The following is a 14,650-nucleotide window of genomic DNA, read 5'->3' as shown; positions in this document are numbered from 1 at the left end:
CTGAACAAGCAACTGCTGCAGTGAATTACAAGAAACTCATTACAGAAAGAGTGAATCACTTCTACACATAGGCGTAGACTTAAGGTGTGTGTGTGTGTGTGTGTGTGTATGTGTGTGTGGGTGGGGGGGGGGGGGGGGGGCAGGGGGAGGGCAGTGGATATGTCCCCCTCAATATTTACAAGAGGTATATGTTTCCTCCTCCCAAAAATGGGAAAGAGGACATTATCTTCCTAAAAAGAGGAACAATTAACAGCTCAGGAGGTCCAAACATTTATATATCCTTCTTACCTGTAACTATATACTGTATTTCCCAATGACTTCAGACAGCCCTAAGGTGGACCGTGCCATCTTAGCCTTGCCTATAGCTGACAACAATTCAAACCGCCTGTGGACTAAACAAGCAATGACGTCAAGTGAATTAGAATAAGCTCATTATAGAAAGGGTGAATACATTTTTCAGGATGATTCACAATCACCTTGGTTGACTTACTCGCAATAAAATAAATTATTATGTCAGGTCAAGAAAACAAACTGTAATTGGGTTTTTCAGCCCTTTTGTCTGGTAAGGAAAAAATGGATATATGGATCAATGATAAGTGGACTATAGGCAAGATTCGACTAATTATGGTAAATGGACTCCACTTATATGGCACTTTTCCCTGGTTTTTCACAGACCCAAAGCGCTTTACATTGTTTTGTACACATTCACCCAATCACACACACACATTCATACACCGATAGCAGCAGTTAACACGCAGGGTGCAAGCTAACTACCGGGAGCATTTAATTTAGGGTTCAGTGTCTTGCCCAGGGACACTCCAACTTGTGGCGGGGAGACGGGTCATCGAACCACCGACCCTGCACTCCAGTGGACGACCACCCTATCCCCTTCGCCACATCTACCCATTCTATGTAACTTCTCAGTCGGGGACAGCCCTAAAATGTAGCTGAATACTGAATCAACAGATGATTGGTGACATTTGGATGGTGAGCGCAGAGAATGTCCTGATCCCATAAAAATGCTCAATTGTCCTATGATTGCTTGACCTTTGCAGCTAACTGCTGATGGGAAAAAAGGTGTTTGAATATTTCCATGTCGGTCCAAACGTTAGTGTCGGTGTAGATTGACTCAGACCTTTGACGGCACTCAACGAGACTCTGAAATGAGGTAGAGAAAAAAAAAGAAAATGGAAAAATGGATCCGACAATTTACACTCAGGTGTCAACGTTTCAAGAGCGTCAAGTTCAAGGGAGCTGCCGTACAAGGCTTCATTCAATCCATAATGATGGATGATAGGTTGGAGGGAAAAACTGTTTTTTGACAAGAAATATTTCAGCAGAACCTTAAATGACAGTAGGAAATAAGGACAGCCATTTTATATACAGAACATCAAAACAGTGTTTCTGTGATCTCGCAGGTTCAAGTCATGGTTGTGAATATTATGGTTGTAAAACTCTGATTTGAATGCTTTAATATAACCATTGTTAATTTACCTTTTTTTAACAAATTGTTATTCGTAATGTGGAACTCTTAGTCTTATTACAGTATTTTGTGGTTCAGTCTCCTGGCTATCATCATCAACATTTCCAGCAAGAGTTTCAACGACTTGCTGAATGACCAAGAGTACTTTTATAATACTTGATAATCAATCACGATGATTATTATATCAGCCAATCAGTAATGTTGATTGTATATCTGAAATTACTTGAACATGTGCAAAAATATAACTATCACTATCACTATCAACTTCTTCTCATCGTCTATTTTGCTGCCAACACATGTGCTTCTCCTGCTTTAGTCTTTATTGGAGACAACTTGTTCCCGTGGAGTAATGGAGGCAGACTGCAGCATGGAAATGTCCTCACCTGTTGTGGAATTGAGGTCAGAGCTTTCAATAGTTTTTTGTTATATTCCGGACATTTGAAAGACATCAGCCGTGGATGCACGAACATTGTGGCATCTCCCATCCTCTCTCTCTGTCTGTCTGTCTGTCTGTCTGTCTGTCTGTCTTTCTTTCTTTCTTTCTTTCTTTCTTTCTTTCTTTCTTTCTTTCTTTCTTTCTTTCTTTCTTTCTTTCTTTCTTTCTTTCTTTCTTTCTTTCTTTCTTTCTTTCTTTCTTTCTGTCTCTGTCTCTCCCTCTCTCCTCATCAGTAATGGATGTTTACATTGGAGGAGAAATAGTTTGCTCAGGTCAAGCCCCACTGCTGTCAGCCGGAGATTGGTGGAGACGGGGAAACAAGTGTGAACTGTGATGGGAAAAAAGACCTGCAAAGAAAGTGGCAGACACTAGGATACAATCTTAATGTGAAGTGAATCTTTTGAAAGTTTGTGAATTTTTTTTATTTTTTAGGGTGGAATTTGGGCATTTTTTGTCACAATTTTCTGATGAAATACTTCACAATGTGCATAAAAGCAGGGTGATCCAAACCCTGCTAGTGATGAATAGAGAGACAAAGAAGGAGTGAGAGAAATAAAAGAGAGAGAATGAGCCTATGATGGATGGACAGACAGACAGACAGACAGACAGACAGACAGAGACGGCCGCAAAGATGACGGTGTAGACCCAGTGAGAGGCAGAGGAGGAAATGACATAGCGTCATGAAAGAGCAACTTTTAATCTAAATGGAGAATGTAGCCCGGGGCAACGCTAAATGCATTAAGAGTTAGTGAAGAGCAGGAAATTATGTTATTACTGAGGAGTGTGACCCAGGTTATTAAGAGAATAATTGTTCAGCGTATATGTGAGATATTTTCATTTTAATAGTGTTTGGTCCCGAAACCAGAACTTCAGCACTGCAGTACTTAAAAAATATACAACCAATCTGTGATGCAAAACACTCAACGAGTCATCCATCTATCTATCTATCTATCTATCTATCTATCTATCTATCTATCTATCTATCTATCTGGTGAACTAAGAACATCTTCAGTAGTCTAGTTTTTTTAATCAAATGTTTAATAATTTAAGGTGCTGATCGCTGAATGAGACAGAACCAGAACCAAGCAAGTCCAAAATGGAAGCTACAGTATAACTGTATAGACCATATCGCTCCATCCAATTTAATAACCACCTGCTGTGTGGAACAAGAACCAACACTGTTTGCTGTTTCAGTCAGAACAGAACGGACAATGACTCACGAAGTCCATCAACTGGATAAACAATAAAAGTCGGTAAATTAAATGAATTAAAAGTGAGCAATTTTTACACATTATAAGAATTGCATACGTTCATCCAGATGAGAGCAGCTGTCAGTCACAGCTGACTGATCGTAGAGATGCCCAGAGCAGTTCTGTGGACCCTCCCGCTCTGAAGCTAAGGGCCTAATATCACGCTTCACAACCCTCCTTAGGGGATCCTCAGCTTGATAAAAAAACTCGAAAAATCAGTCATTCAAACAGGCACTCACCCACTAAGGCCTTCTCCATTCTGTCCTGCAGAGAAGCTCCGGACTAATGTCACGCACCACATCATTCTCAGTGCCCCAGAGTCATAGCAATACAGAGTTAATTCATCAGTCAGAAATACAAAGGTACCGCCAGCCCAGGTGTCCAGCTATCAACGTTTAGTGTTCAACAATAACATCACCTCATACCAAAGGTCAAGGCTTTAAATACACCTACTGACCATCCATCCATCCATCCATCCATCCATCCATCTATCCACCCATCCATCCTGCCTGTCTGCACGCCATGTTCCCCAGCCAATAACCTGGGTTATTAAGCTATTTTGGATAAATCTCCTCTCCGCGTCTGCACTGCTGCATTATTGCACTGATATTGAATAGGAACTGCACATTGCCAGCAGTAACTGGAGTCAGCAAAGCAATATACATTCCAATAACGTCACATTTCAACAAGAAATAAATCCAAGTAAATCCATATTACAATTGCCCATCATCAGAATTAGAATTAGGGTTTGAGATGCAGAGACGGAGGAATACAAGCCAATATTCAAGCTTGTAATTATCATCTGCAGGATTAACTCCCTCGCCAGTTGAGTTTCTGCTCTCTAATAATGGATAATTTGGGCATTTTTAAAAAATAAATTAGGTGAACTGAAATGCTATTTTTAGGTTTAATTAAAACCTATTTCCTTCTCTTCCGCAAATGAGGTCATTACATGGATAATGATAATACAAGTGAAGCTCAGGTGAAATCATTGTGCACGGCAGTAATCTGAATGGATCAATGATATGATGGAGTCACTTGAGAACTTAACTCTTAAAGATATCTTTAAATATTGGTAGTGAGGTATGTTAGACCAACAAATGCAATAACTTCCCACAAATATATTAAAAATCAGCAGCGGTTATTGGTATAATTCAAGGAATGCAATAAGTTAAACCCATTCCTGGGACATGTGAGCCTTGTCTGGTGAAGGCACAGTCCCCCTATATCTCTGATAAACAGTGGGAGAGATATACGGAAAAAAAATGCATTTTAACTTGCCTAGATTTTGTGTTATTATTCAATGACCATTGATGCAACCAAGTTACTGTTTATATGAATGTTGTGATAATGTCACTGTTTCTCATACTGTTTGAATAGTTTTGCACAAGCAAATAAAAAAAACTCTTTACCACTTGCAATGAAAAGTTCCTACTTCAGTTCATTTAATGAATCATTAAAGCCACCTAAACAAACTATGCCGCACCAAAGAAAGCTGCCATTGTACACTATATACAGTATAGTAACATATTATATTATTATATACTGTATGTGTATATGACTGTAGTTGGCTTAAAAGACGAGTGACATTTAATCTACAATCTTACTACCTTTGAAGATAAAATAGTTGTTGTGACAGCCTGCTGCACACTATCAGTCTTATCCAGCAATCAGTCAGTACTTTGGACTGAAACGCGCCCTGTGTATTTAGCGGAGGAGGAGCTCCACCCCTCAGCTGACTCACCTGAGACAAACCAGGAAACCAAACCAGTTAGTTTCATTTCCTCATTAAAGAGACTCACAGACTGAAAACACACAGTCAGATTCACCTTTAGAGCAAACCAACAACCTACTCAGAAACAGGAAAGAAACTGTTGAAAACTTCCACACTGCTGCTTACAGCTGCTGACACTCCACACACGGAAGGTGAGTTTGACTAAAAAGACGACTCAGGACTTAGAGAGAAGTTGTTAGACGAGGGAGTTGAGCCACGTTTGATTACTTTCTGTTTGCTGTGTTTTCAGCTCACTGACAAAATGGCTTCCAGATCAGATGAGGATCTCTGCTGTCCGGTCTGTCAGGAAGTCTTTAGAAATCCTGTTCTTCTGTCATGTAGCCACAGCTTCTGTAGAGAATGTCTGAAGAACTGGTGGAGAGAGAAACCAACACATGAGTGTCCAGTTTGCAAGAGAAGATCTTCAAGACAAGAACCACCTTTAAATCTGGCTTTAAGGAACCTTTGTGAGGCCTTCGTACTGGAGAGAGATCAGAGAGCTTCAGAGGATCTCTGCAGTCTGCACTCTGAGAAACTCAAACTCTTCTGTCTGGACCATCAGCTGCCAATTTGTCACATCTGCAGAGATTCTGAAATACACAGCGGTCACCGATTCAGACCCATCGACGAAGCTGCTCGACAACACAAGGATAAACTTCAGGAAACTCTGGAACCCTTAAAGGAGAAGTTAAAGGTTTTTGAACAAGTTAAAGTGGAGTCTGATCAAACAGCAAAACACATAAAGGTCCAGGCCAGACGCACAGAGACACAGATTAAGGAGCAGTTTAAGAAGCTTCACCAGTTTCTAGAAGTGGAAGAGAAGGCCAGGATCTCTGCACTGAGGGAGGAAGAGGAGCAGAAGAGTCAGATGATGAAGGAGAAGATGGAGGCTCTGAGCAGAGAGATAGCAGCTCTTTCAGACGCAGTCAGAGCCAAAGAGGAGCAGCTGAGAGCTGAAGACGTCTCATTCCTGCAGAACTACAAGGCTGCAGTGGAAAGAGTCCAGCAGAGCACACTGCTGGATGATCCACAGCTGCTCTCTGGAGCTCTGATAGACGAGGCCAAACACCTGGGCAACCTGACCTTCAACATCTGGAATAAGATGAAGGACATGGTCTCCTACACTCCTGTGATCCTGGACCCAAACACTGCTCATCCAAAACTAATCCTGTCTGAAGATCTGACCAGTGTGAGACGAGGAGAGGAACAGCAGCTTCCTGATAATCCAGAGAGGTTTGATTTTTACAGGTATGTCCTTGGCTCTGAGGGCTTTAACTCAGGGACTCACAGCTGGGACGTCCAGGTTGGAGACAGTACAGTCTGGAGCCTGGGTGTGTTAGCAGAGTCTGTCCAGAGGAAGGAACGCATTCAGTCTGGATTCTGGAGATTACAGTTCCTTAAAGGTAAATACTCATCATGGTCAGAATCAGATCCCCCCACTGTTCTTAAAGTGCAGAAGAAGCCGCAGAGAATCAGAGTGAATCTGGACTGGAACAGAGGAAAACTGTCGTTCTCTGATGCTGATACTAACACACACATACACACCTTCACACACACTTTCAATGAGAGGATGTTTCCATACTTTAACACTCGTGAAATTAAGATATTTCCATTGAAGGTCTGTGTGACAGTGGAACAGAGCAGTTAGAGATAAAGACTACGGTTAAATTATTTCTTAAAAGGTGGAGTCAGCGATTCTGGAGAATACTTGTAGTCAAAATCATCAACAGGTATCAAAATTGTGAAGTAATATTCAGAGAATTTTTATGTTTTTATTTTGCCTACAAAGGTTTTGCTGACCTGCTGCCTCATTATTCAAAAGTTATGTTTAGTTTTGTAACACTTAATGATTTTTAAACATCTACACTTTCTTTTTTAAGGTTTTTAAATTAGACAGTAAGCTCTCTTTTCTCAGACTTATCATAGGTAAAATGGTCTAAATTTCAACTTTCTTACCTTTGTGTTTTTTTTAAACCCTTTCATATTAATAAAGCCTAAATCTTGTTTAATTTTTAAATGTTGTACATTTGTTTGCCGTGTGTGTTAACTTGGAGTATTTTCTAAACATGAATGTCAATGGTTAATAATTACAACTAAAAAATGTACAATGTGTAAATTATGTTGTTATGGCCGACCTACCAGGCTCGTTAATCGGCCGATAACAATTGAAGAAACCAAGACAAAACCATGAATCAACGTTTAAAACCATAAGATAGTTTATTAAATCAATCTCAAAAACTCACGTCAACCGGAGGCTGTAAAAGAAAAGGAAAACGGGAGGAAGCCTGGGACAGCCACAGTTGGACTGCGTTATTGCTCAGGTCTTCCTCCAACTAAACTATACCCCGGCCCTTCTAAAGCTACGATCAAAACAAAAGAACATAAACTAACAGCCCTCCATTAACTAAATCATAAGACAGAAAAGCAGCAGCAGCATGGTGCAGGTCAGCTGGCGGGAGCAGCTCGCGCTGAGTGAGAGAGCGAGACCGGCACAGGCCACGCCTTTAAGCTCCGCAGGAGCACCTGCCCCCAATCAGGTTTCAGGACACCTCAGAGAGAGAGGGTGGAGGAGGCAAGAGGAGGGAGGAGCAGAATGGTGGGAGCGCGTAACATATGTGTTTTAAATGATCAAATTGCCATTATATTTCTAACCAAGAATTACAAAACACATCTCATCCGACGGCACCTTGACTTGAATATTTTAAGTTAGGGCCCGTTATAATATTAGGCACACTTGTACCGCTAAGGTCCGTAAAATGGACATTTCATTGAGGTAGCTATAAAAAATATTATACATTATTTTTTTTCTACTTTTTTTTTGCCAATTCTTTTCCCCCACATCTGCCCTAACTATTAATATAAAATAGTCATGAATTTTAAAAGATGTTAACCCTTTAAATGCCAGGTTTTGGTCATGATGCCATCGTATTTTAGATGAAAAAAACTGAAAAACTGAAATATTTTCAATATACTACATGCAAACTAATTTTTTTTGTGGTGAATTATTAGGCCTGTGATGTGTCAATGATGAGCAGCAAAACTGATTTTCAGGCATTATTATTTTTTGTGCAGTGTCAAATACTCACACTCGTACCGCTAAGGTCCGTAAAATGGACATTTCCTTGAGGTAGCTATAAAAAATATTATACATTAATTTTTTTCTACTTTTTTTTTGCCAATTCTTTTCCCCCACATCTGCCCTAACTATTAATATAAAATATTCATGAATTTTAAAAGATGTTAACCCTTTAAATGCCAGGTTTTGGTCATGATGCCATCGTATTTTAGATGAAAAAAACTGAAAAACTGAAATATTTTCAATATACTACATGCAAACTAATTTTTTTTGTGTTGAATTATTAGGCCTGTGATGTGTCAATGATGAGCAGCAAAACTGATTTTCAGGCATTATTATTTTTTGTGCAGTGTCAAATACTCACACTCGTACCGCTAAGGTCCGTAAAATGGACATTTCATTGAGGTAGCTATAAAAAATATTATACATTATTTTTTTTCTACTTTTTTTTGCCAATTCTTTTCCCCCACATCTGCCCTAACTATTAATATAAAATATTCATGAATTTTAAAAGATGTTAACCCTTTAAATGCCAGGTTTTGGTCATGATGCCATCGTATTTTAGATGAAAAAAACTGAAAAACTGAAATATTTTCAATATACTACATGCAAACTAATTTTTTTTTGTGTTGAATTATTAGGCCTGTGATGTGTCAATGATGAGCAGCAAAACTGATTTTCAGGCATTATTATTTTTTGTGCAGTGTCAAATACTCACACTTGTACCGCTAAGGTCCGTAAAATGGACATTTCATTGAGGTAGCTTTAAAAAATGTTATACAATCTTTTTTTTAACTTTTTTTTGCCAATTATTTTCCCCTACATCTGCCCTAACTATTAATATAAAATAGTCATGAATTTTAAAAGATGTTAACCCTTTAATTGCCAGGTTTTGGTCATGATGACATCGTATTTTGGAGGAAAAAACTGAAAATGTTTATTATTTTCAATATACTACATGCAAACTAATTTTTTTTGGATTGAATTATTAGGCCTGGGATATGTCAATGCTGAGCAGCAACACAGATATTTAGGCATTATTATTTTTTGTACAGTGTAATAAACTGACACTCATACCGCTAAGGTACGTAAAATGGACTTTTGAAAAAGGTAGCTATAAAAAATATTATACATCGATATTTTTCCAACTTTTTTAGGCTTGAATTTTAAACCAACATCAGTACTAATCATAAATTGAATTTTTGTGTTAGGAAAAGAACCTCACCTGCAGTCCATGCACATTTTCCACTCTTTTTGTTATTATCCAGAAGTGAACAGTGAACAGTGAACGGGCCAAGAACAGTGTAACAGGGACATCATTGGCTAAATAAAGTTGTGTGTATGAGAGAGACTGTGTGTGTGTGTGTGTGTGTGTGTGTGTGTGTGTGTGTGTGTGTGTGTGTGTGTGTGTGTGTGTGTGTGTGTGTGTGTGTGTGTGTGTGTGTGTGTGTGTGTGTGTGTGTGTGTGTGTGTGTATCCCCATGACCTAGACATTATGAGCAAAAGGCTAGTGGTTTTCAAGTGGCACTGTTTTCATTCACTCTGTTCCATGTGTAGTTTTTCATGCAGAGGTTCAAAATCCCTCTAAAGATGACTTTGTATAAATGCACAGCACACACACCTACCTGAGGTCCATACACACAAGCATGTGCAGTGCACTGCTTCAAATAAGTTAAAACATGGGCCATCTTCAATCACATCAAAGGTGCAGCCGTCAGAGACACATAACAAGTCGTTCAGCTGTTTACACAGCTGCCATTGAAACCAGAGTTTATACAAAGCAAACTGTGGAACTAGTTATTTCTTACCTGGCAATATGGAGGGAGCCTTTACACAAGAAGTACATAAAGCTTTGGAAACAGTGATGGAGTCTGATTCTGATAGCGAGTAATAGGAATCTGACACAGACAATGGTTGCGTTCCGAATCGCATACTTTCTACTATATAGTATGTAGAAAAAAGATTTAGGATGTCCCGATTCTTATGGCCAGATTTAGGATGGTTAGAAGTACCCGGATGTCCTACTTCATGCGGCCAAGATTGTTAGTGTTGAAAAGTGCATCCTATTTGGGCGATTCTGACCCACAATCCAGTGCGCACGTGAAGTGACGTAACATCGACGAAGCCTCCATATGAAAACAAACGGGGATGCGACGGATATAAAAGCAAGAGGCAAGATCAAGGCGCAATGTTATGATGAAATAAGAGAGTAAAGTATGTCCCAATAGTATGCCTACTGCATCCTAACTAGATTCTTTTTATCGTCGGATGTAGTATGTAGAATAGAAAAAAGAAAGAGTATGAGATTCGGAACGCAACCACTGTGTCTGAAACCTCCATTAACGCGTAACAGGTGGGTCCCTGTACCATTCCAGTGGCTGCAGGAGTATATCTCTGTGTATGGGTGTTGGTGGGGCCAACTGAATTCTCCACTACTGAAAGTCAGAGGAAACATCCCAGCTCTGGAGGAGGATTCAGAGTAAATGAAAACAGTGCCACTTGAAAACCACTAGCCTTTTGCTCATAATGTCATAGGTCATGGATACACACACACACACACACACACACACACACACACACACACACACACACACACACACACACACACACACACACACACACACACACACACACACACACACACACACACACACACACACACACACACACACACACACACACACACACACACACACACACACACACACACACACACACACACACACACACACACACACACACACACACACACACACACACACACACACACACACACACACACACTCCTCAGGGTTAAAGCTAAAGGGAGAGGAAGGGGGGATTGTGACAGTGCTATCTAGTGGAAATAGCCTGTTTTTTCTCCATATGCCAAATATGGTCATAATGACGTAACATGGTGAAGAGTAGTAAAAATGATCAATTCCAAGGTAGAAGCCCAGATTGACACCCAGATATAAAAAAATGCATCAATTATGCTTTAATGGCAGTGTGTTGAAAAAATGGTGTTTGAATGGGTGTTAATGGACGTTTTATGGACCTTAGCAGTCTGAATGTAACTCTTGTTTGTATACAGTGTATTTTAGCCTTACTGTAGGAGCTGAGCTGGAAATAACATTATCATATAAAAATACACTTCCTTACCAGTTTTCATGCCATATGCATGAACACAGCCAAAATTATCCAAAAAAAGAAAAATGAAATGTCCGTAAAATGGACCAACGGGCCCTAAGGGTTAAATGTTTCTATTTACATGTGGTACTTTGTAGTTTGGCTTATTTGAAGCTAACGTATTTACATGATTCTTGATTTTCTTTTATCTGTTGTACCTTCATGGTTAAATGCACTTTTTGGAAGTCATTTTTGGATAAAGCATCAGCTTAATGTAATGTGATGAATTTCCCAAACATTGAAATGAATGTTAAATTACTTAAATTAAATGTTTACATATATGTAAAAAAATGTTTTAATGATTCCAAATATATGTAAAATAAAGACAAATTGATTTCATCTATGACAGCGTTTATTTTAATTCCCATCAGTTTAATTTTCTCAGTCATTCAATCGGAGGAGGATTTTCTATTCTAGACTTTGAACCACATACTGCACTGGTTTCAAAAAGTGATGTAATCCCAATAAATTCTAAGGATATTACAGATGACATTTAGTTTGAATGTAGTGAACATAGTCCCACTGTGGAGTTAACATCAATGAGAGATAGGATGTGTCAGAATCACTGCTGTGTTGATGCCATTTTCGCTTTGCTATTTACTCGACAAAGAAAACAAAACTTTAAGGCTCGGCGAGAATCTGACATTTTACGTCTGGAGCAGGAAAAGCAAGCATTTTTTTTATAATTCATCTTTTGTTCGATTGCCTGTTTTTATTTTAAAAGGTCCAGTGAAGTAACCTATAGAGAGATCTTGTCGAATAAACAAGAAATATGATAACAAAATAATTGTATTGTTGTGTGGATGTTTTTGTTGTTTTAGTAATAAGAATAAAAATAAAGCAACCAAAGCAAAAAATCAATATAACAAAGACTGAGTGAAATAAACCTTATAGAAGAGTAAATATGCCTCTGATAAGATTGGGAGAAATATTGGAGAAAAACGGGCTACAAACATTAAAGGATTTTTATATTGTTCCTTCAGTTCGTTAGATCTCTGCAGCCACATAAACAAAATGTGCTGCACAAAATAAATCTGCTATTACACACTATATGAAGTCATATATTATATTATTATATATGTACATATACTGTATGACTATATAACAGTTGGGTGAAAAGAAGAGTGCCATTCAATCTACAATCTAACTAACTTTGAACATAAAATAGTTGTTGTGACAGCCTGCTGCACACTATCAGTCTTATCCAACAATCAGTCAGTGCTTTGGACTGAAACACACTCTGTATTTTGCGTAGGAGGAGCTCCACCCCTCAGCTGAGACAAACCAGGAAACCAAACCAGTTTGTTTTCATTCCTCACTAAAGAGACTCACGGACTGAAAACCACACAGTCAGATTTACCTTTAGACCAAACTAACAACTTCCTTTGAGTTCAGCAACAGGAGAGAAAAGTGGAAAACTACAACACTGCTGCTTATACCTGCTGACACTCCACACACGGAAGGTGAGTTTGACTAAAAAGACGATTCAGGACTTAGAGTGAAGTTAGTAGAAGAGGGAGGTGAGCCACGTTTGACTACTTTCTGTGTGTTGTGTTTTCAGCTCACTGACAAAATGGCTTCCAGATCAGAGGAGGATCTCTGCTGTCCGGTGTGTCAGGAAGTCTTTAGATATCCCGTTATTCTGACATGTAGCCACAGCTTCTGTAAAGAATGTCTGAAGAACTGGTGGAGAGAGAAACCAACACATGAGTGTCCAGTTTGCAATAGAAGATCTTCAAGACAAGAACCACCTTTAAATCTGGCTTTAAGGAACCTTTGTGAGGCCTTCATACTGGAGAGAGATCAGACAGCTTCAGAGGCTCTCTGCAGTCTGCACTCTGAGAAACTCAAACTCTTCTGTCTGGACCATCAGCAGCCAATTTGTCTCGTCTACAGAGATTCAGAAAAACACAGCGGTCATCGATTCAGACCCATCGACGAAGCTGCACGACAACACAAGAAGGAACTTCAGGAAACTCTGGAGCCCTTAAAGGAAAAGTTAAAGGTTTTTGAACAAGTTAAAGTGAAGTCTGATCAAACATCAAAACACATAAAGGTCCAGGCCAGACGCACAGAGACAAAGATTAAGGAGCAGTTCAAGAAGCTTCACCAGTTTCTAGAAGAGGAAGAGAAGGCCAGGATCTCTGCACTGAGGGAGGAAGAGGAGCAGAAGAGTCAGATGATGAAGGAGAAGATGGAGGCTCTGAGCAGAGAGATAGCAGCTCTTTCAGACACAGTCAGAGCCACAGAGGAGCAGCTGAGAGCTGAAGACGTCTCATTCCTGCAGAACTACAAGGCTGCAGTGGAGAGGGTCCAGCAGAGCACACTGCTGGATGATCCACAGCTGCTCTCTGGAGCTCTGATAGACGAGGCCAAACACCTGGGCAACCTGACCTTCAACATCTGGAACAAGATGAAGGACTTGGTCTCCTACACTCCTGTGATTCTGGACCCAAACACTGCTGGTCCAAGACTAATTCTGTCTGAAGATCTGACCAGTGTGAGACGAGGAGAGGAACAGCAGTTTCCTGATAATCCAGAGAGGTTTGATCTTCACTCATTTGTCCTGGGCTCTGAGGGCTTTATCTCAGGGACTCAAAGCTGGGACGTCCAGGTTGGAGACTGCACATTCTGGGTACTGGGTGTGTTAGCAGAGTCTATCCAGAGGAAGGGACTCATTCAGTCTGGATTATGGAGAATAAAGTTTGGTAATGGTAAATATTTATCACATTCGTCACTCCAAGTGCAGAAGAAGCCGCAGAGAATCAGAGTGAATCTGGACTGGAACAGAGGAAAGCTGTCGTTCTCTGATGCTGATACTAACACACACATACACACCATCACACACACTTTCACTGAGAGGATGTTTCCATACTTTAGCACTTTTGATGATCTGAAGATATTACCAGTGAAGGTCTGTGTGACAGTGGAACAGAGCAGTTAGAGATAAAGTTGATGATTTAATTATTCCTTAAAAGGGGGAGTCAGTGATTCTGGAGAATACTTGTCAAAATCACAGGTAGCATGGAGTTTTTGGAAGTCGTTTTTGGATAAAGCATCAGCTAAATGTACTAATGTAATGAATTTTCCAAACATTGAAATTAATGATTAATTACTTTAATTGAATGTTTATGTATATGTAAAAATAAATTTAATTATTCAAAATAAATGTAAAATAAAGACAAATTGATTCCATCTGTGACAGTGTTTTTTTATAGTTCCCATCAGTTTAATGTTCTCAGTCATTCAATCATAGGAGGAGTCTGCTATTCTAGACTCTGAACCACATACTGAACTAGTTTTTAAAAGTGATGTAATTTGAATAAATTCTAAGGATATTACAGATGACATTTAGTTTGAATGTAGTGAACATAGTCCCGCTGTGGAGTTAACATCAATGAGAGATAGGATGTGTCAGAATCACTGCTGTGTTGACGCCATTTTCGCTTTTCTATTTACTCGA

At 39.4% G+C, this 14,650-nt stretch overlaps 1 protein-coding gene across 1 annotated transcript; it reads left to right on the top strand.

Annotated features, from left to right (window-relative positions):
• Positions 1 to 5,048: 5,048 nt before the first annotated feature.
• LOC307255449 (uncharacterized protein) lies at positions 5,049 to 14,238 on the top strand. Its single transcript, XM_080034131.1, has 4 exons — positions 5,049 to 5,095; positions 5,194 to 6,586; positions 12,583 to 12,650; positions 12,749 to 14,238. Exons 2-4 carry the CDS (start codon positions 5,206 to 5,208, stop codon positions 14,129 to 14,131), a joined length of 2,832 nt encoding a protein of 943 aa, XP_079890257.1. The 5' UTR covers positions 5,049 to 5,095; positions 5,194 to 5,205; the 3' UTR covers positions 14,132 to 14,238.
• Positions 14,239 to 14,650: the final 412 nt, after the last annotated feature.

This window comes from Ammodytes marinus (assembly GCF_949987685.1).
Source record: "Ammodytes marinus genome assembly, chromosome: 9".
In the NCBI taxonomy this organism is placed as follows: domain Eukaryota; kingdom Metazoa; phylum Chordata; class Actinopteri; order Uranoscopiformes; family Ammodytidae; genus Ammodytes; species Ammodytes marinus.
The sequence above is the reverse complement of the archived record's forward strand: the minus strand, read 5'-3'. Positions and strand labels throughout refer to the sequence as shown.

Coding starts and splice junctions, on each gene's coding strand:
- LOC307255449 (XM_080034131.1), top strand. CDS start 5,206: ATGGCTTCCAGATCAGATGAGGATCTCTGCTGTCCGGTCTGTCAGGAA. Junction 6,587..12,582: donor TGTGACAGTGGAACAGAGCA/GTTAGAGATAAA, acceptor CTTTGAGTTCAG/CAACAGGAGAGAAAAGTGGA. Junction 12,651..12,748: donor TGACACTCCACACACGGAAG/GTGAGTTTGACT, acceptor TTGTGTTTTCAG/CTCACTGACAAAATGGCTTC.